This window comes from Triturus cristatus, chromosome 10 (assembly GCF_964204655.1).
Source record: "Triturus cristatus chromosome 10, aTriCri1.1, whole genome shotgun sequence".
NCBI lineage: Eukaryota > Metazoa > Chordata > Amphibia > Caudata > Salamandridae > Triturus > Triturus cristatus.
The window spans coordinates 414,132,318-414,159,943 of record NC_140593.1 but is presented as its reverse complement, the minus strand read 5'-3'; the positions used below and the strand labels follow the sequence as shown (position 1 = coordinate 414,159,943).

At 45.4% G+C, this 27,626-nt stretch overlaps 2 protein-coding genes across 42 annotated transcripts in view; one reads left to right on the top strand and one right to left on the bottom strand.

Annotated features, from left to right (window-relative positions):
* Window positions 1-17,800, top strand: part of ABI1 (abl interactor 1) — a 363,080-nt gene extending 345,280 nt beyond the window's left edge. For all 41 annotated transcript variants that reach the window (XM_085631728.1, XM_085631730.1, XM_085631720.1 and 38 more), the window contains one exon: window positions 15,915-17,800. In XM_085631728.1, coding sequence (XP_085487854.1) covers window positions 15,915-16,090 — 176 coding nt within the window. In that variant the 3' untranslated portion in view covers window positions 16,091-17,800. The remainder of the gene's footprint in view (window positions 1-15,914) is intronic.
* A 135-nt stretch (window positions 17,801-17,935) lies between these two features.
* The window catches only part of PDSS1 (decaprenyl diphosphate synthase subunit 1), a 321,226-nt gene continuing 311,535 nt past the window's right edge, over window positions 17,936-27,626 (bottom strand). The window contains exon 11 of the mRNA XM_085631745.1: window positions 17,936-18,380. Coding sequence (XP_085487871.1) covers window positions 18,240-18,380 — 141 coding nt within the window. The 3' untranslated portion in view covers window positions 17,936-18,239. The remainder of the gene's footprint in view (window positions 18,381-27,626) is intronic.

Below are 27,626 nucleotides of genomic sequence, written 5' to 3'. Positions count from 1 at the left end.
CCCTATTAGGAGCCGAATCAAATTTAAGGCTCTGTGTATAGCCTACAAAACTCTGAACAACTCCGGACCACAGTTCCTAAAAAAAGCCCTCTGCCCAGTGGAACAACCTAGGACCTTACGATCGTCCTCAGCCTACTTGTTGAAAGTCCCACGGACAAGAAAGGCCAGCTGGGGAGATAAATGTTTTACTATCGCTACTGCCAAGCTGTGGAATACACTACCACTCCACATCAAAACGGCCCCTACGCTGCTCAAGTTCAGAAAGAGCCTTAAAACATGGCTGTTCTCTGCCTAATTCCCCCTCATCGCAAGAAGTGAGTTCTGTAATCGATAGCGCCGAGACACCCGTACGGGTATTTGAGCGCTTTAAAAATTGCATAAAATAAATAAATAAATAAATAAATCAAAGCGTCCACTTATCAGGAAGCCCAGTGCCATTTCAACAGGACGGCGGCTTTGCTTCACCGTCTGGGGCTGCACATCAACATGACTAAGTCAGTGCCGATCCCTGTGCAGTGTCTCCAGTACTTGGGGGCTTCAGTCAATACCTTGACCGCAAGCGTGTGTCCTTCGGAGGAGAGACGCTTATCGATCCGTGGGAAGGCTCTGCATCTCATCTCAGCCCGCTCTCCTACGGTGAGGACGGTGTCTTCATTACTGGGGTCGATGGCTTCTTGCATCTTCCTCACCCCCAATGCACGTCTGCATATGAGGCCCCTGCAGGAATGTCTGGAGGATCAATGGGACCAGAGGAGGGGGCGTTGGGAGGACAAGATCCAGTTGTCTCAGCACGCTCGGCAGTCTCTGAAATGGTGGTGTTCCCCAGAGAATGTCTGCAAGGGGACCCCTTTTCACAAGGACATTCCGGCCCAGACCATAGTGACCGATGCGTCTCTCCAGGGCTGGGGAGCGCATTCGGGCCCTCTTCAGATTCAGGGGATATGGTCGCAGATGGAGACGACCTACCATATCAACTTTTTGGAACTCAGAGCAGTACACTTGGCCTTGAAGGCGTTCCATCCCTCCTTCAGGACGTCCTCCCTGCTGGTTCAGACGGACAATACTACGACCATGTATTACCTCAACAAGCAGGGGGGCTCCCGGTCACGCACCCTGTCTCGGGAGGCACAGGCGATCTGGAACTGGCTGGTGGCCAGGAATCTGACGATCACGGCGACCCACCTGCCGGGAGTGCAGAATGCCCAAGCAGACGCGCTCAGCAGACTCGTTCAAGAGAACCACGAGTGGGTGCTAAACGACGACGTGCTAAGAGACGTCTTCGCAGAATGGGGCACTCCGGATATAGATCTGTTCGCTACGGCAGAAAACAGCAAATGCCGCGACTTCGCGTCCAGGTACTACCAGCCAGGGACGCTGGGGAATGCACTGTGGATCAGCTGGTCCAACAGCTTTCTCTACGCCTTTCCACCCATTCCCCTGATTCCGGCGGTGCTGATCAAGCTGTCGCAATCCAGAGCCAGAATGATCCTGATTGCTCCGGAGTGGCCGAGACAATGGTGGTTCACCGACCTTCTTCACCGGTCTGTTCTGCCACACCGGCGCCTGCCGTGCCGGCCGGACCTCCTCACGAAGTTCGGAGGGCAGATGGTTCACCCCAATCTCTCGTCCTTGAGTTTGGCAGCATGGCTCCTGAGCTAGTGCAGTATGGACACTTGAACCTGCCTCAGGACTGTATGGAGATCTTAAAAGAGGCTAAGAGACCGTCTACGAGGACCTCCTACGCCTATAAGTGGAAGAGATTCTGCTTATGGTGCAAGGCGAAGGACTTTGACCCTACATCCTGTAAAGAAGACGTTATTTTGCCTTATCTGCTGCAGTTAGCTCAGTCTGGGCTTAATTTTCAATCTATTAAGGTTCATCTCGCAGCTCTGACTGCGTATAGGAAGGGCCCTTCTCAAACCTCATTTTTTCAAATCCCTGTGATTAAGGATTTTTTGGAGGGTTTGCGTAAGGTGTTTCCCCCTGTTAGAAGGCCTTCTCCACCTTGGGAATTGAATGTGGTGTTATCTAGATTGATGAGGGAGCCTTTTGAACCTATCCATAAGGCTTCGCTGCAGCATTTGTCTTGGAAGGCGGCCTTCCTTGTAGCCATTACATCGGCCAGGAGGGTGAGTGAGATTCAGGCTCTGTGTTGCCAAGAGCCGTATACTGTTTTCCATGCTTCTAAAGTAGTGATGCGTACCCATCCTAAATTTTTGCCTAAGGTGATATCAGATTTCCATGTGAATCAGATGATAACTTTGCCTACGTTTTTTCAGCATCCTTCCTCTCCGGCGGAGAGGTCTCTGCATTCACTTGATGTGCGTAGGGTGTTGAAATTCTACCTGGATAAGACAAAAGATATCCGCAGGTCGGATCAACTGTTTGTTAATTATGGTTCGGTAAGAACTGGTTTAGCTACCTCAAAGCAGTCCATTTCCAGATGGATTGTTTCCTGTATTCAGCTTTGTTACCAAAAAGCTAATAAAACATTAGGGGGTAAGCCTGCAGCACATTCGACTAGAGGAAAGGCGGCTACCACCTCTTTGCTTAGGAATGTTCCCATTGCTGACATTTGTAAGGCTGCCACCTGGAAGTCAGTCCATACGTTTACAAAGCATTACTGCCTGGACTCTGATGCTAGGGCAGATGCGCAGGTTGGACAGGCTTCGCTAAGGAATTTGTTTGCACAGTGATTTGTTGGTGGTTGGTCTTACTCCACCGCTTCTTGTTGGTTGGGATGGGCTTGCCATTCTATTCATAGATTATGACTATACACAGAGATCCCCTACTACAGAAGGAGTAGTTTCTTACCTGTAACTCCAGTTCTGTAGTAGGGGTATCTCTGTTATAGTCATAAGCGACCCTCCCTCCTCCCCGGTGGAGTAACCTGACGGTATCAGGCCTGTTGTTATACACCTTCAAAAAGAACTGAAAGTAACTTGTGTTGGCTGTGCATCCTGGGATACCGGGGGTCTCTGGAGAGTTTCTTAAAGGCACGGTATCCCTTTAGCAGACACATAATGACAGCCTATAGGGCTTGTCTGTCCACCCATTCCTCTCTATTGTTTAAAGGGATTTTGGTGAGGGGAGTGTGTGATAATAAAGGAACATGTCAAATGTGAATAAAAATGACATTTCAACTTTATTTTGGCTTTTGTGTTCACTTCAGAGGAAGTGCTGGCCAGTGCAGCCTTGTGGTGATTAGGCTGTATTATTTTGTCTGTCTCTTAAGTGTCTTTGCAGGTTTGCAAATGCGGGACAGCTTAAGAGATATTTTTGATTGCTCCGGGGTCCCCGCACATGGGCGGGGATTATTCATAGATTATGACTATAACAGAGATACCCCTACTACAGAACTGGAGTTACAGGTAAGAAACTACTCCTTCCTCTTTGAAATCCTTTGCAGCTCACAGAAGTCATCACACACACTACCCATGCTCAAAGGGATGATCAGGCAAGTAGATGACCTCTTCAATGACCCTGTCAGGGCTCATATTCTTACCCCTAGAGTAGATAATAAATACAAGCCACCACTATCTAACCCAGTGTATGCAAGGGGACAATTACCATTGGACTCCCTGGTTGTGTCCAACGCACGAAAAAGAGCCACCTTCCGAACTGTAGGAGAGGCTCCGCCCCTGGTTATAGAATCCAAGCTTATTGATACTTCTGGGGAAAAGGGTGGCCACTCAGGCAGAAAAATTCTGGCGCATCTCTAACACTCAGGCGTTGCTAGCACGAAATGACTGTTCGCACTGGGACGAGATAGAACAATTGATCCAATTTCTGCCCCAAGAACATAAATCTAAAGCACAAGACCTAGTACGTGATGGACAACTTATTTCAAATAATGCAATTAGGTACACCCTAGATGCTGCAGACAATGCTGCTAGAGTTGTAAACACCAGCGTCCTTTTAATGAGACACGCCTGGCTCTGCATATCTGGGTTCAAACCTCCATATTAAACGCACCCTTTGATAAGGAACACCTCTTTGGCCCAGTGGTAGATTCTTCACTGGAAAAGGTGAAGAAAGACACTGAAGTGGCCAAAGCCATGGGAGCCCTTCAGTCAACACAAGCCTGTGGTTCCTTTTGGCGCTCTTTCTACTGCAGAGGCTCCAAAAGTACCTCCTCAGAGACCACCTCCACCTACAAGGGCAATAACCAACCCTTTGCCTCGAAGGGTTACATCAGAGGGGGTTATAGAGGCAACAACCGCAAAGGCAGGGGGTAGAGGTTCAAACACACGCACCTCCCCCTCCTATACAAAACAGTGACTTACCTACACTTCCCCCCCCCCGACCACTCAACACCTGTTGCTGGAAGACTTTCAGACTTCCTACCAATCTGGCAGTCAATAACAGACAAGTGGGTACTACAAACTATCCGTTCTAATTACTGCCTGGAGTTCACCAACACTCCTCCAAACTTTCCCCCAAAGTCACACAAACTTTCACCAGATCCCTTACACCTCCTCAAACAAAAGGTACAGTCTCTCCTTCTAAAAGGGGCTATAGAGCCCGTACCACCTCAACATCACGGGTCGGGCGTGTACTCCTTTTACTTCCTAATACCCAAAGAAAGATGGTTCTCTCAGACCAATATTAGATCTCAAAGAACTCAATCTTTACATACAGTCAGATAATTTCCACATGGTAACACTTCAAGTACTACCTCTCCTGCAAAAAGGAGACTTTCTGTCTACTCTAGACTTAAAAGATACCTATTTCCATATTCCAATCCACCCTGCTCATCGTAAAATTCCTCAGGTTTGTGTTAGCGGGTCAACACTTTCAGTTCAAAGTACTCCTGTTCGGAGTCACCACTGCCCCCAGAGTCTTCACAAAGTGTCTGGCGGTAGTAGCGGCTCACCTGCGAAGACACAGCATCCCTGTCTTCCCATACTTGGACGACTGGCTCATTAAAGACAGCACATACCAGCAATGTCTTCTGCACACTTTCAGAACAATTCAGTTACTACATCAACTAGGATTCACAGTCAATGTGCTAAAATCACATCTCCAACCGACCAATACTCAGAACTACCTAGGAGCCACTCTAGATACTCAAAAGGCTCTAGCGCTTCCCATCGCAGTGAGAATTCGCAATATTCAGGCTTTAGTTCTCCAGTTTCAACTCAATCATTTGCTTCCAGCTTGGTTTTATATGTAACTGCTGGGAATGATGGCATCTTGCATCATGATTGTCCCCCATGCCAGGCTGCACATGTGTCCACTTCAAGAATGCTTAGCAAGTCAGTGGAACCAGTCACAGGGTCTATTAACTGATCTAGTCTTGGTAAGCGGCTGTACTCCTCGCTCTCTGCAGTGTTGGAACACACAAAATTTATCAAAAGGATGGCCCTTCATAGGCCAGGTTCCACAGAAAGTACTAACAGCGGACGCGTCCCTCACTGGTTGGGGAGCTTATCTTCAACAACACACAGTGCAAGGCCAGCTGGGCCAACAGCAAAAGTTGCTCCATATCAATCATTTAGAGTTGCTTGCAATATTTCTAGCTCTCAAGGTGTTTCAGACTCACCTGGAGGGCAAAGCTGTCTTGATTCGTACAGACAACATGACAGCTATGTATTACATACAAAAACGGGTGACTCGCTCTCTCCAACTGTCCCACGTAGCCCAAGACATCTGGAGGTGGGCCATTCACCACAAACTTTATCTCCTAGCGGAACACCTATCAGGAGTGGACAACCAGATTGCAGACTTCCTCAGCAGGCAGAGGCAGCAAATACACGAATGGGAACTTCACCCTCAAGTTCTCCTCCCATACTTCTAAGCTTGAAGAGTCCCTCAGATAGATCTGTTTGCTTCACACCAAAACGCAAAATGCCAACACTTAGCCTCCAGGTACCCACACCTGCAATCCAAAGGTAATCACTATGGATGAACTGGTCAGGGATATTTGCCTACGTTTTTCCGCCACTCCCACTTATTACATGAGTGGTTTAGAAGCTCAGGCAAACATCTCTCACACTAATCCTAGTAGCTCCCACATGGGCACGTCAACCTTGGTTCACAACCCTGTTGGAGCTGTCTCTGGTCCCGCACCAAAAGCTGCATTTAACCTCCAGTCTCCTAACACAGAGCCATTGAGAAATCAGACACTCAGATCCCAAACAACTGAACCTCGCAATATGAAACCTTCCACCAGAATGTATCACTATCATTAGGGAGGCTAGAAGGCCTACCACAAGAGCTTGTTATGCAGCTAAGTGGAAGCGATTTGTCATTTATTGTAATAACAATCATATTAACCCTCTTGATGCTTCCATACAAGACATCATCTGCTATCTGTTACACTTGCAACAGTCAGCATTGGCTTACACCTCCATCGGACTACACCTTGCAGCAATTGCTGCATATCTACAACATAGGCAGCATTTGTCGTTGTTTAAAGTACCCATAGTTAAAGCTTTCATGGAAGGACTAAAAAGAATCATACCACCAAGACTCCCACCTGCCCCAGTGTGGAATCTTAACATAGTCCTTGCAAAATTAATGGGCCCACTTTTTGAGCCCACGCACAAATGCGAACCACAGTTCCTCTATTGGAAAAAAGCTTTCCTCATTGCAATAGCTTCATTAAGGAGAGTGAGTGAACTGCAGGCACTAATCCTACAAGAACCTTTTTTCCAACTGCACAGAGACAAAGTTGTTCTTCGTACCAACCCCACATTTTTACCTAAGGTAGTATCTGCATTTCACATAAATCAGTCAGTAGGATTACCTGTAATCTTCCCTCAACCTGATTCTGTTGCAGAACGAGCTCTACACATCTTAGATGTCAGAAGAGCACTCTTGTACTATATTGAAAGAACAAAATCATTGAAAGAGCAAAATCATTTCGTAAAACAAAACAACTTTGTTGCTTTTGCACCACCGCACAAGGGCAATCCTATCTCCAAATCTGGTATTGCAAGGTGGATTGTTAAGTGTATTCAAACTTGCTATGCAAAAGCAAAGAGGACCCTAACTGTACCCCCTAAGGCACATTCCACCTGCCAGCTAGGGACCACTATGGCTTTCTTGGGAAACAATCCCATAGTTGACATTTGCAAAGCTGCAACATGGTCTACACTGCACACATTTACCAAACACTATTGTCTAGATGTGTTAGCAAGACAACAAGCCAATGTGGGTCAAGCAGTACTTAAAACACTTTGACAACTCAAACAGCTACAGGATAGTCACCGCCTTGGGAGGATACTGCTATATAGTCTAAGCACAGCATGTGATCTACAGCTCACATGCCTCTAACGGATAATGTTACTTACCCAGTAAGCATCTGTTCTTGGCATGTAGAGCTGTAGATTCACATGCGCCCACCAGGTACCTGTAGCTGCTGCAGTTCTCTTTAGTTTACATACGTACGCATGGACATCTCTATTCTTCACTATCACTCCATTCTCACCCTCTACGGTAAAACAACCTAACAAAGGAGGAGTCACCTACCAACAAATGCTTATTGGGTAAGTAACATTATCCATACACCACAAATGGGAACTGAACCAGCGCTACAGCGGGTTTTTAACAGGTGAACTTGTTCGCAACACAAGAGAACGTGAAATGTTAAGACTTTGCATCTAGATACTCAATCCACCAATCCCTGAGGAATGTCTCATCAATAGCATAGTCAGGAAATATGCATATGCTTTTCCACTGATTTTACCACGTAAAAGGTTCAAGCAGACTAGCATGACCCTTCTACTCATAGCACCGCAATATGCCAGACACATAGTTCAGACCTAGTGAATCTAGGAAAGGGAAAATGATGCCGCTACTAACACCGCAGGGCATTCTATCCATGCAGGGGGGGGGAGTGAGGACGTGTTCCACCTTGGGGAGAGGGGGGGGCACTCTGTGTGGCTTCATGGCTCCTGAAGACATAGAATTCGGACATCTCCGGTTAAGACACAAGTTACCAAAAGGTTCCGGAAACAGAAATAAGAATAGTGCCACCCAGAGAGGCACCAACACCTACATGGAACCGCAATCTGGTACTTGTGCGCAGCTGATGAAACCACCCTTTGTATCCATACACGGTCTAAAATTCCTCGCTTGGAAGACCACCTTGTAGTGGTTAGAACATAACTACACAGAGTCAGTGAACTGCAGGCACTAGCGGTGCAAGAACCATATATTGAGATTCACAAAGACAGAATAGTTGTAGGAAGCTGGTTCTTTGTGCTATATCAAAAAATGATATACAGTGTAAAGAGTGCAGGGGTTCCCTTATGATTGCACAGGTCTGGCTATGGAATCCCAAAGAGCTCTGTTAAAGGGTAGTGTGGTCGAGTAGCATTAGGCTTAACACAGGGGAATGCAAGACATTTGCAAATACAGAAAATTATCAATAAATGACAACATGACTCAAGAAGGAGATCCACACCAATTTATTAAACTAGCAAGCATCTTTATGTATGTTTAGGCATCTAAGAAAAATGGTTAAGAGCATTTTTTAATATAAATTATTTTCCGTTCAAAAAGTGGACACTGCAGTTTTTGAGTTCTGCAATGTTATCCTATAGAAGGAAGAACAAGTTCCGCAAACGGGTGCAGTACAATGACTTACAGGACCAATCTCCAGGAGTTTAGGTGATTGGTGGGCAAAGTCTAAGGCAGCACCAACAGTACACCACCAGCTGCTCGGGGTGGCCATGTGCAGGGTGCAAAATAGCATCCGGAGCGTAATAGGTTTTAATGGGGATCAGTCACTGAGGCTGCAGGTTCTGGCCAGGGAGCCAGTGGGGGTGAACAAACAGTGGGGTTTAAGGCTTATGATGCTTGGGGACGTCGAGACACCTATGGTCCTCTTCTAGTGTCCCGGGGGAGATGGATGCAGAGGTGTCTATAGTAGTTTAGTTTCTCTCACAGGGAGCGTTCAAGGGAGGCCTGCGTGCAGAGGCTGCAGGTAATGTCAGGGAGTCTACGAGGGGTGAGACCACGATGGACTGAAACTCTTGAGGGCTGGGGATCCTTGTTTGCACCAAAGGCGACAGGTGTAGTGGTGGCTTCCGGTATCTGGTTTTGATGGAGGCCTTGGGAGTCTTCTCTTTTGGTGTTTATGTAGGAAACAGTTCCGCTGTTCTTTAGGAGGTCTTGTTCTTTATTGAAGGCAGGCAGTTACAGGTTTTGGAGGGACACAGCTGTAGGACGTCGTTTTGGTGCAGGTTTGGCAGAGGACGGCAGATAGGGCTGGGTTCAAGGCAGGTATTTTATTGTAATTGCATTTATATAGCGCTTACTACCCCTGACAAGACATTGAAGTGCTTTTTCGGCGAGTAGCCCGCTACTCCAGAACCCATTAGAGATAAGTGGTGAATTAGTACAGTGAAATACAAAAAGTGATTTGACAGGTGGATATGTTAGTCTGTTATTTGGATTGAGAAGGCTAGTGGAGGGATAGAAGAGGGAAAAGGTTTGCATTTATATAGCGCTTGCTACACCTGATGAGGTGTTAAGCACTTTGAGGAGTAGCGTGCTACTCTGGAACTCAACCGGATTAGTGGGGAATTAGTATAGGGAAATATTAAATGAATTTGAGGGGTGGACATGTTAGTCTGGTATTTGGAATGAAACGGAGTAGTGGAGGGTTAGAAGAGGGAAGGGACTGGAAAGTTTTTTTGGGGGGGGGGGGGGGGGGTTCATACCAGTAGGAGGAGGTTGGGGATGAATAATGGAGAGATGGAAGGGGGAAGAGTAAGAGAGAAGGGTTTAGAAGAACAAGTTACTTACCTTTAGTAACGATGTGTCCGGAAGAGATAAATGCCTGCCGTAGATGCCGCCCCCATGCATCAGGCTGGATCCCCCCTCCCCAGCAGCACCGTGGCGTGTCACCAGGCGGCGTCAGTCAGCTCTGCTTCCATCATCATGGGGGCCGGGACAATGCAGTGGGACCCACACAGATGCCGCCCATGCGTGCCGACGTTAGCCCTTAACACGAATTTCCACACCAGAAGTTCAGAGCCATGAAAGAAACTGACCACTGGTGCGTCAAAAGTAGGGCCCTTTAGGGAAGTCCCTATTCCTACAAATCAGTTCGCAGAGTGGGGAGGATGGGTGGGGCAGTAAGGAATCTACATCCAATATATGTCTCTTCCAGATACATTGCTTCCTATTTCATGGAAGACAATCCCTCTTTGACTGAACAATAAGCAGTATATGCTACTCGCCTGAGCTGGGATCAGGACTACATTCTCCTCCTGCATCAGAACGCCCCATCACACTCCTAGCAGAAGTGTCTTCACTTCACAAACAAAAATCATCATCATCCAAAAAACTGGAATCCTGCAGAGGGTTTGCAGATTTCTGCGGCCCGTCATGCCCTTTTTCATAGATTGGCAGGATCTCCTTCTCTGGTGCCTAAGACTCCCCTAAATAAGGAATTTAGGGGAGTATCCAATGGGCTACTCCCTCCCCCCTCTATATGACCACATCCCGTGGGAAGTGGGCATAACCTTGTCCCAGAATTCCTCAGTATGCCATCACAAAGATGGCTACTTAAAAAAAAAAAAAGAGAAAATTATGTCCAGCTCACAGGAGCCCTCATTAGGATTGGTATTATCCTGGAGCTGGCACGCCTACCTGACTATCTAGGCCCTTCTTTGGGGGAGGGGGTGTTACGCTCTCTTTCTGGACATGCTTTTGTTCTGGGTCTCCCGAGAGCAAAGGCTCTCAACCTAGGAGGTCACAAAGGCATCTTGGGTGGGTATGGGGTACCCCCATTACATGTATTGCTGACCAACATTACTCAAGTGGAATGAGGAGCCCTGTCATACACAGACAAACTTAGGAGGGAGAATCAGTTTCCCCAAAGTGGCCTAGGTAAAATTGCATGTAGTCTACTACTATAATTGTCACCAAATGCTAGTAGTGTAATCGGCTGGTCATGATTGTGGGAACCTCCATGTCAAAAGGAGTACTGTTTTGGGTAGACTCCTGTCACCCAACAGAGTCCAGGACTATCTTGTAGAGAACCATCACAATTTGCACTTGTCAGGAGTTTCATGTTAAAGATCGCTTGTGCAAGAAAACATACTGGTTCTTCTGGAATCCAAAAATGTGAGCAGGTTGGCACAGTGCCTAAGGACATTCAACCCAACCCTATCCTATGGCTGATATGGAGTAGAATGGGGATTGGGTCACTTCACTAAAATCTGTATCAGTCCAAGATAAGTAGGGGTGCGTAGACTGCATGCTATCGAAAGTATGTCCAGATCTATCTGTAGATACAGAAACCTGCAGATGTAAGTGGAGAGTTTCAAAATTAGAAAGACGATTTTATGGTGAACAAATCAAATCTGTAGTGCCAAGTGTTGACTTCTCCAAAAGAGCCCATGTTAGTATAATTGAGCATGGAGTTGATGAAGGAATCTGTAAAGGTGGATTTGTGCAGTGGAGGTCTGTAGCTGTGAACGAATATCAAGTTGCATTGGGAAAGATGATACAGCCTTAGGTGCTTAGTACATAGTCAGAAATACCCTTTAATTAGTTGAACAACCTCTTCTACAGAGGCTACACTGTCCTTCAAGGCCAGGAAACATGCAGTAGCGTGTAGAACTGAAGGTATAAATTTATTGAAGTAAAAAAGTTGTTTTACGTAGCAGAGTTACTTGTCCCGTCCCCCCCCCCCCTCCCCCTCCCCCAAACCTGTCGTCCGTGCCATAACTTCCTAATACAAACTAGTTATGAGGTGACTTTGTAACACCTCATAACAATACCGCCTTCCAGATCTCATATTAAGTTTCCATCCGTTTTCTGACACGAGAGTGCCGTATGAAAGAAGTCCAATGGTTATAATGATGCACCCTATGTACCATTGTGGTCTTGTGGTCCCATGCCGGATAACCCCACTGTTCTGCTCACAGTTCTGTTTGAGACCCAGTGTGTATTCTTCGTTCTAGCCATTATATTAAACAGATTCCTTCATTTTGTACTGTGACCTTTGTCCCGATTGTCCTTTATCTCAGTTTGTGTGCTTTGCTGTGTAATGCTTCAGTGGGGCCCAAATATCCATTGGTTTAGGCTCTCGATATATTATACTGGTTTAAGCCTCTGGAAGACTAGTTACACGATTTGTCATCCTTTAAAGAACTGGCGGTCTTGGATGAGGGTCCTTTATACCATTGTATAACCAGACTTTGTTTTGCTAACAGCAGCCCCACAATTGATTCTTTTGACTCTGTGTGGGAACCTGTGTGTTGGTTGTATATTGTATTGTGTAGGGCCCTAAATCTGCTTTCCAGGTGTTACTGCTGAGTTGTCTCATTCCCACCTCTCAATCTAAAGAGTTTATCCTCCGCATATAGGCCTCATTACTCATGTGACAAGGGAAGCACCTTACCTGGCTAATGTATTGTCCGATATTACTTCCGCTACTATGGTGTCGATGTGAAGGGCAGAATGTCAAAGGAGTCTTCCTGTAGTGTTTTCCCTAATGTAACCAGATGTTTCCAAAGGCTTTAGGGAACCACCCACCTCGCTGAGGCCCAAAAGCACAAATCCCTTTGAAGTTGCTGCTCTGCTAAGCCTAGGTAGATTCCTAGAGCAAACACTATAGCCAGCTGCAAAATGCTCATTTCTGATTCTTATTAATTTGCTGCTCCTGGGGACACACCAGGGCACATGCATGGCCTGATTTTATAATGCCCAATCCCATAAGCGGCTTATCTGCCACTCCCGGTTAGAATCCGCAGAGCTTATATTAAGGCTGGTTGTACTATGTTAATTTCCATGGCTTGCTCCTCTGCTAGTTGCAAGTAGGCCGCCGTCCACCCCTCTTCTCAAAAGCATTTACTAAGTCTTCTTCAATAATGCCCATTTGTGTGGGCTATGTCTGCTTGTGAGCTATATTCATTGTGAGAATGCAGCACTAACAGTAGCAGATTTTCCCTCCTGTCTCTTTCTATATGAATTACTTTAGATTGTACAGACCATTCGAAGGATGTGGAGATTTTTTGCTTGCATAACCGTATACTCATACTTTTCTTAAACACTTACATACGTGCAGCTTCCCAATTGATGCAACACACAGCAGTCTCTGACATGCACTCTAAAACAGTTTCTAAATAAGGCACAGTGACCGTACACACACTGTATCCATCCCTTCACCAGCTCTAATGCGTAAGCATCCTGCTGTACACATATTTCTCTTCAGCTTCTTACAACTCTGGTCTTCATGCACAACATTGAAACATTGCTCGGATAAGCCACAACAGAGACACACCTTTAAATCCATAGGACTTCCACCAAGTAAAGTGCTACCAGTTTTCCAGATATGATTCAGCACCTCAGTATGGGGATGAGGAGATATATAAACAACAATAAAATGGCAAGGATTTGCATTGTGTTGCTAAGAATGGACTTGGAATAGATGTTCAGAACGCCTGCTGGTTTGGCAACACATTGAAATAGCTTAGAACCATAGCACAAACAGTGCACCAACTAGCAACTGTAATCTTCATTAAATGGGCATCCTATATTTAAAGAATGGTAACAAAAGGGAACATGATGGGAAAAATAATGGACTTCTGGGTGTAACAAATTATGTATAAGCGGAGTACCATATCTTGAGAAATATGCTCCTCTCAAGTGCAGAACTTTCAGTTGTTCAATGAGGTGGATGTCTGAAGAGTAAAATAAATTGTTTGTGTGACCTTCAGGTAGTTTTTGTGGTCTGATGCAGGAGTGTGTTAAGTCAAAAAGTCCTGGTCCAGATGGACTCTTTCCCATCGGTAACCATATGTATATATATCTGTGGTGCACAAAATCAATTTAGTCATTCATTTAATGTGATAAATACTAGAACAGGGCCTTCTTTTATGCAAAAGTCAATTATAGTCACAATTTCATTACATATCACAGGTTCATAACACAATGTATTGTTCTTAGTGACACAAGTGCAGATAGCGCAGTGCATGAACAAGTGGCAAATAGGGACTATGTACAGAATAAACACAACAACTTGAGGGGAAACGCTGGTCTCAATATGCTGAAATCGGTTTTACAAATTGCAGTTCACACCTCCTTCGCCAGGATGTGCCAGTGCTCAAAGAGGGAAGCTTCAAAGGCCTGCCGCCTTTATAATGCAACCCCCAGCCTCTGGGGGTGTACACTGGGGGCTTCAATCTGCTGCTAGCTGCACTCTAGGCAGGACAACTTGGGAGAATAGGTGGTGTGCCCACCCCTAAGGTAGGTGAGATGGGGCCCACCTTTCAGTCCCTGACATCCTGAAAATGGCCAGACCCCCTTCAATCAGGGCTAGGTATATGCCCCCTCGCACAGGAGGGTGTAGCCACCTTAGGTAAGGTGCTGATTGGCCCTACCTGCTACTCCCCTAAAATGCTCCGTTAATCTAGTATTTAAGTGACTCCCCCAGACCTAGAAACTAGATCTGTGACGACCCAAGAAGATAGAAAATAACAACTGCCTTGGCCCCAGCCCTACCGCCTGTCTCTAGCTTCTGCGAACCTGCGACCTGTCTTGCAGCCAATAACCTCTACACCCCGGAGAGGACTCCTGCCTTCGAAGACTCCAATCTCCAGCGGACCTGTCCAGAAGAAACTGTCTCCAAAGGGCTCATGATTCAGCTGGAACTGCGATCCCTGCCCACTCTGCACCTGACGCCCAAGGCCCGAGTGGATCACCTTTGCAGTGAAGTCTCCCGAGCCATCCGGATCTCTACTAATTTCCACAGCGGCGCCTGCGTTGTGAATCCAGAGGCTTCCCCCGGACTGCGGCCAGCTCTGCACCCAAAGTCCCTGGGCCGTGGGGAGCTGAACAGACTGTGCCCATACAACCTCTACTCGCCTCTGCTGTCCTTGGTTTCCTTCCTGTTTACCAAAAGAAGAATTCCCATTGAAAAGTATTGGGCGCCTGATGCTTGATTGGAATTGTAAGTGTATTACTTACCTGTTTAACCACGATATTGTTTTTCCCCCTAGGATATCATTGAACTGAATTTTCGAAATGTCTTTTTTTTTTAAAATAAAATAAAAATTAAGTGAAGTCTTTATTTCAAAACTGACTTACCTTATTGCGAAGATCTTGGTCTTAAAATTAAATACAAAGTATATTTTTCTAATATTGTTCTGGATTTCCTTGATTCGTGTGTCCATTATTGATCAATGTTGTGCAATAAATGTCTTACACTTCTCTGTGTTAGGCTTAAGGCTGCTCGTCCCCACTAATAGAGCACTTTGGGTTATACATTAAATCCTGTACACTTTTGGGGGTCCCCTGGACTCTGCGCACTGTATTACCACCTAGTGGCAATAACTTACAAAGAGTAAGCTTCATACATGTAAATAGATTCTGCATTGGAATCTTGGTAATTGTGCAAACTGGGGCTTATCACCTTGCCTCCAGAAACAAAAATTCAAAATGTCCCTTCTCTGAAAGTTTATTTTACTTTGAAATATTGCTTGCTCTCCGTGAGCCATAAACTACCTTAAATACTAGTACAGTTTTGTTCTAAATGGCAGCTATCTGTAAGCACTACCTGTTACCATATGTGCTAGTTTTACTCGTTATTGCTTTAAGTTCCACATGATTATTGAACAGCTTTCCTCTGTTATATGGAAGTGTGTGCTGTAGATCTAACCATTTAAATTTTGTGAGACAAGCATCATGTGTGCCGAGCATTTTGTAGGTAGCACACGTATTTTCATTTCCGTCAGACTGCAGGAATAATGGACATTGTCCCGTTGGGAATAGTTCAGCTGGAGGGAAATAATTTCAGGTACTTATTTTATTACGTTAGTGTCAGATATAGCATATAAACATATTGTCTACCTTTAGACCCATTTTGTTTGCAGTTAATTGTTTTCAGCATTCTATGGCTAAATTATTGTTTAACATATTGATTTGATTATTTTGTTTTCAATCTATAGTTGTTGCAATATATGATTACTCCAAGGACAAGGATGACGAGCTATCATTTATGGAGGGTTCAATCATATACGTAATAAAAAAGAATGATGATGGCTGGTATGAAGGCGTTTCCAATGGAGTGACTGGCCTTTTCCCCGGGAACTACGTGGAATCAATCATGCACTATGCCGATTAAACTTGGCTTCCTTTTTGGATTGAGACCCTACTGAATCATGCTGTGATTATTTGAGGCCAATTGTAAAATGTAACAAATGTCACAGTACTTGTAAAAGAAATGTCCCCATTATCCTGCAAAGACATGCTGTTTTAATGGATTTAATTCTGAAGTACAACTCTCGATAGACAGTTCGTGTGTTGCCTGGTTGAATTTCTTAAATTGTAAAACTGCCCACAAATCGGTTATGCTTATGTACTTACTTATGCGTTGTTAATTTTATGACCAGCCTAAATATTTTGGGAATGTAGGGTATAGTATTTAATGAAATCATAATTCATTTGTGCCATAATGTTTCAGTGCAGCATGAGAACTAACATCAAGACGTTTCACTAACCTAAACGCTGAGAAACAAGTGCTGGTCGAATTACTTTTGTTTAGATTCTTGCTTATTTTTAAACTATATTTGTTAAAAGCATGCTTACAAACTTATGAACTGAAATACTACTTTAAAAACAAAAAAAATCCAAAAAGCTTCCAATTTGTTGTAATATTTACCCAGAGTACTCACTTAAATTCTATTATATGGCATTGTGAAAAATGGGTGGTCTTATGTATGTTGTAATTTGTACTTATTTTTTTTAAATGAGTGAATTTGCATTATAAACTTTTTTCCATTTATAAATACATAAGTGAACCAAAGTTCAGCAATTTTGCTTCACTGGTTTACAAGGTCATCTAAAACGCCAGCTTTGCAAAAAAAAAAAATTCCCTTGACCAATTTTTGTCTTACAAAGTATATACCAAGATCAATACCTATGGTAGCCTTAGCTATATATAATAACCGAATACGCACATTTTAAATTTGAAATATTTATGAATACTCTAGGATGCTGTCTTGTTAAAAAAGTTCAGACATCGAATGTCATGCTATAAACCCAAAATGGTTTTTATATAGCTGTACCTAAATACGTTTTGTTACAACTGACTCTTGAAAAGATGGACCAGGACTACAAGCTGTGTGTTTTATAAAATATTAATGCCAATTAGGCAATTCCAGGGAAAGGGCCAAAACACGGTCATTAATTTCTTCAAAAGGGGGACCATTGTATATGTATCCAGAATATTACAAACCATTTTTGCCAGCCATCATCTTTGCTTCCTTTTTGATTCAAGAGACGCTGGACAGCAAATGCACACTGAAGGGTGCTCTAATCATTATGCCTCTCAACACTTGATACTTAATCTACATGTGTGTCCTTTTGGTCTTGTTTTCACTCTATAAAATATGAAGCAATGACGTCAGGACACATTACAAAAAACTGCCTTGTGCATTGCAGCACTAACTGGTATTTCTAATCGCTAGTACATTTTTTAAAGACTTTTTGTGGACCTACTGAAATGAGTTACTCCTATTTGGTGTTGGGAATTGTACTGATGACTGAATTTCAGATTTTTAAAGCACATATAGATAGAAAGGCTGATGGTTTGAACTTGCAGTAACATCGGGGTTTTATTGTTTAAAAGTTTTCTTTCTTCATCCTGCTCATCTAAAATCATTAGTTACACAAAATGCTTTTTGCTCTCATAACATTATAATTTTCTAAAATGTTGACAGCCAGTAACCTGTATTTCTTTTTAAAATTGGAAATTCTTTTAATTTGTATATAACCTGTTAATTAAAAATGTATGTACAGTCTTTTATAATAAACCATTCTCTTATTATTGCAATTTAAGTGATTTTTGTTTGACACGAGCTAGCTGTTAAACACACACACACACACGTAAAATTTGACTTGTACGGATTGGCGACCCAGGCTTCCGTTTTAATGATTCTCTTACATACAAAAATCATGAACAACTGAACATGAACAAATTGATGATTTATTTTTTTGTAGGCGTCTGTGTGTGGATAAGTGACGTGTAAACAATGCCACACACATACATACAGACATAATTATGCACATGTTACAAGTCAATAGATCTACTATTTTTAACATTTAGAATTATGGCTTCTTCCATAAAACTTAGGTTAAAATATACAGTACTTTACTGCACGATGCGATTGAAGACATTTAACTGTCCATGGGGTGTTGTGTTTTTTTGGAAACCCCGACTGTATAGGCACAGTTTGGTTGGTAGCTGCCAGACTTGGTGGAAGGAGGTCTTGTCATTTGTCTCGTGTGAGTACAATTTCTGTGAGTTGAATAAGGGCATCCCTCTCCGTGGAAGGCTGTAATTTGCTAATCTCTCGTATTGCTTCATGACAGTACCGCCGAGCAAGGTAGGTTGCTTGCTGGACACCATCACTCTTCAGAAGAAGGAAAAAATTAAGGGTTACACAGGAGAGCGAATAAATGAATATATTGCATTTCTAATAGCTTGGCAGTTATCTATAACACATATAATAAACAGTAGTTAGCTGTATAAAATGGGCATACTTGCATCTACCAAAAACAAACGGTCAATATGCATTATCATCCTCCCCCAAACATACCATAACGTTCAGTTGCCGTAATTGTGGTCCTACACCTTAGAGTATGGGCTTTGTAAGAACGTGCAAGTTTTGAGGACATGTCTTATGGCTCATATGATGGGGGTTCAATGTATAAAGATTAAGGTCTTAATGGGGTACCTGTCCTTGGAGTAGCAATCAGGCCTACAAATTTACATTTGTACTGTGTTCGTCACCCTTCCACAGATTTGCTCCTTAACTACACCCATATCATACTTGTTTGTTTCATGAAGCGCTGCTCTCCTACAACATTTTCCTTTCCTATGCCACTTCAGATGGCAGGCCAGTGGCCTCAAAATACATATCCCACTAAAATGTTTTGCTCTTTTATCTGGTGTTAGCACTCCTCAGCAAATGATGCTTATGACTGTTTCTTGACTGCGAAGCTGAAATTGTAAGGTGGCACTCTCACTCTATAGCGTGGACCCAGATCAGTACCAGTGCCCAAAGTATTGTAACCATTAAATTGTACTTTTGTAAACCGGAGAAGGAAATAAAATGTCAGGGATACTGCATTGTTGTTTCTGTGACGGCAAAGATTAGTCGAGGAACAAAGTAAAAAGGCAGAAGCTGCAGCCCTTGCTTAAATATCTAGGAGCTGCACTAACTTGTGTGAATGTATACCCTGACAGAGCTACGGCCCAAATGATTGACACCTGCAAGGAAGGAGGACTTGTGGATTGAGACAGTTTTGGAGCTATAAAGAATGTCCCGTAACCTACCCTATGGTTTGATAGAGTGCTTATGAGCCAGTGATGGATATGGGATGTGATTTGGATGTTGGTAAATCCTATGTGACTTTGTATCCTGCATCTTATACTTTCGTGCTTAAGAAGACTGCTATGATTTATCCAGATCCCTCAAGCGTGACCTTCCCTGAACCATTGGGAACTTCTTGCTCTCCCTGAGGTAGTGGGGTTAAAAGTCTAGGAGCTAGTGAACCCAAAACTATAACGCCACATTTTCAAGTGGGTGCCTCTAAAATTCATAAGCCACTTTTTTTTTTTTGACATATAGAAATTATACAAAGCAAACCACTGTTTAAGCACATAGCCATAAAAGGGACCTGCCAGCCAGTCGGGCAGATACGCTGTCTGTTACACGGCCATTTAGCTGACATCCCGGGGGACCGGCGGCGTCTCAGTGAAGCATGATATGCAATAGACTGGTCATGCTAGCATCTGCAAGTGAAGGCCGCACTCGACCCCAGTCCATGTATCAGCCTTACATGTATGGATGAGAAGCCCAAAAATATCCACCTGCTCCTGCAAACCTGGCATAGTCCCCATAAAATTCATAAGACACTTCATAGCATCCAGCAAGTACTGATCCATTGATTTACTGAGGTTTTATAGAGTGCTGTGTTTCTCCCTTAGTTACTTCAGAGCACTAAAGGCCGTTTCCTCATGGAAACACTTTCCAAGTCAGACAACATCTGCTCAACGTCTCCTTCAATGGAGAGCATCTGTTTGGCTCGCAGGTTGATCATTTGTTAATAATGATCAACAAGCATTAACAATGCAATGGTCTCGGCATTGTTAAAGTTAGAGCTATTGGCATTGCTCATGACATTATTTTTGTTTGTTTTTAAAACATTTAAAGAAACAGCATTGTTATTTACAATGTCAATAGCTTACTCACTCTCAAATGCGAGACCTATTGCATTTGCACCCACACACAGAGCCACACACAAAGCCACCCACACAGCCACTCACATAGAGAAACCCACACACAAATAGAGCCACCCACAGAGCCACCTACACACACGCAGTAGCCCACTGACCTATTTACATTATGTGCACTTTGTGATCTGTATGGTACATGTTCTTTGCTGCAGGCACATGAACCCTATGTGCTACCTTTCCAGGAGGCAAAACTTCCACTAGACAAAACTCCGATCTCTCTCTAGGAAGAACATTAAACACCAGAGTCATTATGACATTTTTATTGTTGCCGAAAATTGCTAGAGGCCAGGAAGGAACCAGCAAGCGCTTTTAAACCCTTAATGTTCGAGGCATATGAGCTGCAGATTACACACTTTTGCATAGATTGCCATCTGGTGTTGGGCCCGGATGTTTGCAGTTTGTTTTTCCTCTTGGAAAGTCTTTGGAAGTCACGAGGTCAGTGACTCCTCCCTTGGATCGTATTGCGCATGGGCTTCGGCTCCATCCTCAGATTGTTTTTTTCCGCCATCGGGCTCGGATGTAATACTTCGCGCTCCGGTTCCGAACATTTCCAGTTCGACGATCGAAGCGGAATCCTCTCTCATCGCGGTATTGTTCTGATCGAGATCTCCTCAATCACCTTCTCTTCGACACATCTTCGATTCCAGTCATCGACGGCGGCCTTCGGGCCTATCCAAGCTCCGGTCCCGGCTGATGGAAAGAACTCCATTCAAGAAGTGCCCTCGATGTGGGTCCAAATTCCCCCACACCGATCTTCATGAGGTGTGCAACCTCTGCCTCTCCCCTGAACACGAGGCTCGAGACTGTCCGGCCTGCAAGTCTTTCAGATCGAAAGACTATTCGAGATCGAAGGGCCAGACGAAACATGGTGCACTCCTCGACCTCCGTTCCAGTCGACATCTTCGGGGACGACGTCGAAGCTCCGGGACAGCAGCACACCGAAGAGGACCTCGTCAGTGCTTCCGAAGCCAACGACTCGGATGTGGAGGACATCACCCCGGCGCAGAGGGTCGTGAGTACTATACCCCTTCCCACACCCGCGCCGACACCCAAAAAGGCTTCGGTCACGCCTTCGCCTCCGGGCCTAGGCAAGACCAGAGACACTGCTTCAAACACCCCACCTTCGGGCCCGGTGAAGAAGCCAAATAAGCCTTCCGGGGGCTCGAGCCAGCCTGCCAGCGGTGCCGAGAAACACACTTTGGCACCGAAAAAGAGACTGGCCTCTATCTCAAGACCGAGCGCCGCACCAAAGTCCTCGGTGTCGAAACCCAGCCTTTCGGTACCGACCAAACCCCATAAGGCCCTCGGCACCGACCAAGAAATCGGAGGTTCCCAAAAAGCACGACACGGACAAGCCTAAAAAAATCATCGGCCCCGAAACCTTCGGTGCCGACGGAACAAACATTGTCACAGGAACTGTTTACACCGGATCCCTTGCAAAAGACACTTACCAAGGATCCAAAAACTGGACATTTGGCACTCTCTTCTAAAAAGAGACATTTGGACAAACCGGCTCCGCCTCCACCTCCAAAGAGGAAAGACTCTGCTACCTCTCTTTCAGAATGCCTTCCCCTCCTCCTCCACCCTCTCCACCTCTGCCTTCTCCACCCCCGCCTCATCGCTCCCCGACCCCGTCTCCAGACGATGATGATCAGAGGGACCCATATTACGATCCAGGGGATGTGCCACAAGACCCCACCCCTACAGGATCCCCAGACCCATGGGACAACTATAATAATCCAGACGTCCCACAAGATGACCTTTATCCGTCCAGGCCATCTCCACCAGAAGACTCATTAGGTTTTCACCACCTACTTCAGAGGGCGCACATTATCACGGGGTAGAGCTACACACTGACCCGGTAGAAGAGGATTTCCTCCTTGACACCTTTGATACCGCACATAGGTCTACCTCCATACTACCTATGATCAAGGGGGTAATAAAACATGTGCCAGAGGTTTTTAAAGACCCGGCTAGGGTCATTAACCCACGCATAGAGAAAAACTACAAAGCTGCCCTCACAGATCCTGCCTATATCAAAGGGCCAGCGCCACTAGATTCCCTAGTGGTTTCCACTGCACGGAAAATGTCAAACTCCCAGGCGTCAGGCGAAGCACCACCACCTGTCAAAGCTACTGGATGCGTCAGGAAAGCGCACTGCGTCACAGGCAGCCAATATATGGCGTATCGCCAACACTCGAGCGCTATTGGCCAGATACGATAGAGCGCATTATGATGAATTAGAAACCATCATGCACCATCTCCCAGAAAAATACAAAAATAGGGCCAATGAATTAATTCAAGAGGGTAAGACTATAACTAACACCTCTATATGCTGTACCTTAGACGCAGCAGACACAGCCTCCAGGGCCATTAACACTAGCGTCCTCCTCCGTCGCCATGCTTGGCTGAGAGTTTCAGGCTTTAAACCTGAGGTACAGGCCTCCATCTTAAATCATCCCTTTGACCAAGAACATCTATTCGGCCCAAAGGTAGATGAGGCCCTCGAGAAAATGAAGGATACAGCGAAATCTATGGGAGCCCTGAAGTCACACCCTCCTAGGTGCTCCTTTCGCCGCTCTTCCTTTCGGGGTACGGCTAGAGGCTACTCCTCAGATAGCGCGTCCACTTCCTACAAATCCCCTGCTCAATCCACCTTCACAAGGGGTTATCAAAGAGGCGGCTATAGGGGCAATAACAATAAAGGCAGAGGCAAAACAAATACCGCCCGCTCTGCCACACCGCCTACCCAATGACTTTCCCCCGCTCCCTCCAGACCATCCCACTCCGGTCGGGGGCAGGCTACAAAATTTCCTTCAGGTCTGGGAAATCATCACCTCAGACAGATGGGTGATCCAAATTATTCGCTCAGGGTACTGCTTAGAATTGACATCTACCCCCCCCCCCCCCCCCCCCAACACTCCACCCAGGCCACACCTAATGTCACAAGAACATTCCACATTACTAAAGCAGGAGGTAATCTCCCTCCTACAAAAACATGCAATAGAACAAGTCCCAGCCAATCAGCAAAATTTAGGGGTCTACTACCTATATTTTCTGATACCAAAAAGAGACGAGACTCTACGACCTAGTCTAGATCGCCGGCCTCTAAACACATACATACGGACCATTTTCACATGGTAACACATCAGCAGGTACTTCTGCTCCTCTCCCAGAACGACTTTCTCACCACACTGGACTTGAAAGACGCATACTTTCACATTCCGATACACAATGCTCACAGAAAGTACCTCAGATTTTTAGTGGACGGGCAACACTACCAGTTCAAGGTGCTCCCATTCAGGGTCACAACAGCGTCAAGGGTATTCACCAAGTGCCTAGCGGTAGTGGCGGCACACCTCAGAAGACAGCACATCTCAGAAGACCGCACATTCACGCCTTCCCATATTTGGACGACTGGCTAATAAAAGCCACGTCCTACAACCAATGTGTACATCACACCGCCACTACAATCCAACTACTTCACCAGCTAGGCTTCACGGTGAACCACCAAAAGTCCCAGCTAACACCATCCCACACAAAGCAATACCTCGGTGCCACCATAGACCCCTCAAAAGCCATACCCTACCCCAATCCAGCCAGGATTGCAAGCGTTCAGGCTTTGCGTCAAATATTCATACCTCAACACTCTCTCCCAGCAAGAGTGTTTATGCAACTGATAGGGATGATGGCCTCTTGCTTTTTCATAGTGCCTCATGCAAGACTCCAGATGCGTCCACTCCAAGAGTGCTTAGCGCGCCAATGGAACCAGGCCCAGGGGCAACTGACAGATCCGGTGTTGGTAGACGGTCGCACCCATTGCTCTCTGCAGTGGTGGAACACCACAAATCTTTCCAGAGGTCGACCGTTCCTGGACCCGGTTCCACAAATAATCCTAACAACGGACGCATCGCTCTCCAGCTGGGGAGCTCATCTATTACACCTCACAGTGCAGGGCACATGGACGCCGCATCAAAAGTTACTCCATATCAACCATCTGGAGTTACTGGCAATATTTCTAGCCCTAAAATCCTTTCAGACACAGATTTTAGGCAAGGCAGTCCTTATTCGCACAGACAACATGACGGCCATGTACTACATTCAAAAACAAGGCGGCACACACTCTCCACAGCTCTCTCAACTAGCACAGAGCATATGGAGATGGGCAATTCCACAGGTTCTTCACCCGTTCTTTCAGATGTGGGGGCATCCACAGATAGACCTCTTCGCCACCCACTAAAACAAAAAAATGCCCAAGCTTCGCCGCCAGATACCCACACCCATTGTCCAAAGGCAATGCGATAAGGATGAACTGGTCAGGCAAATTTGCGTACGCCTTTCCACCTCTCCCACTAATTGCATTAGTGGTGCGAAAGCTACAACAGCACTCCCTCACACTGATCCTAGTAGCTCCAACGTGGACCAGACAACTGTGGTACACCACGCTGCTGGAACTCTCGACAGTACCACACCAAAAGCTACACCTCTCACCATGCCTCCTAACCCAGAACCATGGAGAGATCAGACACCCGGACCCAGCTCAGCTCAACCTTGCGATCTGGCTCCTGAGATCCTAGAATTCGGATACCTTAACCTTCTCCCTGACTGTATGAACGTCATCAGAGAAGCTAGACGCCCTACCACTAGAGCCAGTTACGCTGCAAAGTGGAAAAGATTTGTTGTTTATTGCCATAACACAATCAACCCTCTAGACTTATCTATACAGCACATCATATGCTACTTGCTCCATCTACAAAAGGTGTAACCTAGCATATACATCCATTCGGCTACACCTCGCAGCAATTGCCGCTTACCTACAGAACAGACAGCACCTATCACTTTTCAGAGTGCCTGCCATTAAAGCCTTCATGGAAAGCCTCAAACGAATAATTCCCCCCAGAGTACCACCCTCACCTGTGTGGAACTTAAATATAGTTCTCACAAGGCTAATGGGACCGCCCTTTCAAACCTTTGCATAAATGCGAACTGCAATTTCTCACATGGAAAACAGCTTTTCTTGTAGCCATCACTTCCCTTAGAAGGGTCATTGAGATACAAGCACTTACTATACAAGAACCTTTTCTCCAAATGCACCAGAACATGGTTGTCGTCCGTACCAACCCAAAATTCCTACCCAAAGTCATTTCCCCCTTCCATCTAAACCAATCGGTAGAATTACCAGTATTTTTCTCACAACCTCAAACTGTTGCAGACAGGGCTCTACACACGCTAGATGTTAAACGGACCTTACTTTACTATATCCAGAGAACACAACCTTTCAGAAAGACCAAACAACTGTTTGTCTCTTTCTCTCCACAACACAAGAGCAACCCCATCTCAAAATCAGGGATAGCTAGGTGGATTGTAAAATGCATACAGATTTGCTACCACAAAGCAAAGCGAACGCTATCTGTTCCTCCTAAAGCCCACTCTACACGAAAGATAGGGGCTTCTATGGCTTTTCTAGGGAACATCCCATTAGATGATATCTGCAAAGCAGCTACATGGTCAACACTGCACACTTTCCCTAAACATTACTGTGTAGATGTGCAAACCAAGCAACAAGCTAGTGTGGGCCAGGCTGTACTAAAAACACTATTTCAAACCACTGCAACAGATACTGGTGGTCGCCGCTAGGGTTGGGAACTGCTATACAATCTACGCATAGTGTGTAATCTGCAGCTCATATGCCTCAAACGGAATATGCTACTTACCAGTATGCATCTGTTCTTGGCATGTAGAGCTGCAGATCTACACACGCCCACCCGCCTCCCCAGCTACCTGTATCTGTTCCAGTCTATCTTATTTAGATACAACACACATGGGTTTCTTCACTGTTATTACTACGCTCCATCTTTCCCTGTTGGCAAAAAACAATCTGAGGATGGAGCCGAAGCCCATGCGCAATACGATCCAAGGGAGGAGTCACCGACCTCGTGACTTCCAAAGACTTTGCAAGAGGAAAAACAAACTGCAAACATCCGGGCCCAACACCAGATGGCGATCTATGCAAAAGTGTGTAGATCTGCAGCTCTACATGCCAAGAACAGATGCATACTGGTAAGTAGCATATTCCTTACTTGCAAACATAATGTCTCCACCCAAAGTCAGCGCCCTGTCACACCGGTTGCACTGCCCTAGAGCTGGCCCTTCTCAAGGGTCCTGTGACCTCAGTGACAGAGTCACTGTTGTTATTGGCTGTGCTGCTTCATAGGCCTGCTAGCAAGACTGGAGGTGAACTGCAGTATGGATTGTGGTGGACAAACCTTGAAGGTTAACCCAGACTTGCCAGTGCTAGGGTCCACCTGCTGGTGCTAAGACACCAGCGCTTCTAAGGTCTAGCATGAGATTGTGCTCTCTCAGGAGAGTCGTCTGGTCGACTGGTTATTAAGGCTGAACCTGGTTCCCAGTTCCAAATTCAGCAGCTCTGGCCATAGTGCCACATCGTCTCTCCCACTGAACACCATACTGTCCCACTGAGACCACCTACCGAACGCCAGTCACGTTCATGATCCCCTTTTAGGGGTAGTCCCCAAGACCTCAGGACAGATGCATTCTTCAGGGTGGGCGCCAAAAGCGTCCCAGAAAGGAGGTTTTTGTTCAAAGAGCCCAAGATTTGGATCTCGATAGAGTTTGTCCAGCCTTGGCGAGCTCACCATAGGGCTGGACGCGCAGTAGAATTCCCCAATGCCTCAATGACTAGCTTATTGACAATTGTACTGTCAGCCCTCTGTGGACGCTGCAACATTAAGCATATGCTCAGGTGTCATCCTCCGACATTGCCTCAATGTCCACTAGGAACTATAAAGCTGCAATGGGGCTTCTATCTACAGATAGAAACCCCATGCTTGACATTCGCCCCCCCCTCACCGCCAGAGTGCAACAGGTCCTAATAAAATGTCAGTGCTCCATGTTTTCAGGTTCCCCAACACAAGTAAGTAAATGTAAAAGAAACACCATCTTAGGAACTTCTGTGACCACTGGTGACTTTCCAGTCACCCCCATTTGTGCATGCAGAGTGCAGTAGTCCCACACCTTACGGAGGAAAAGAAAAATACCCCTCCTTCCTGGATCACACCTCTCTGGGCCCCTGTAGCATAATATTCTCCTCATAATTTACCAAGGGTTATTGTCAAGAATCGTACTTTTCAGGTGGTACTCAATGATAGAACGTTGCACTTGTGATCGATTATGCGCTCAGTCTGTTCGTGCCCCCATAAGTCAAGGAAGTTGCCTGCCCCTCATTAGAGTCCTACACTCCATAACTGTACGTCCGCACCTATGAAAAACAGGCAGCACTACAAAGCGAGAAGGTGTTGAAAAAGAAAAGTCTCTTAAGAGCTACACATTACACCTT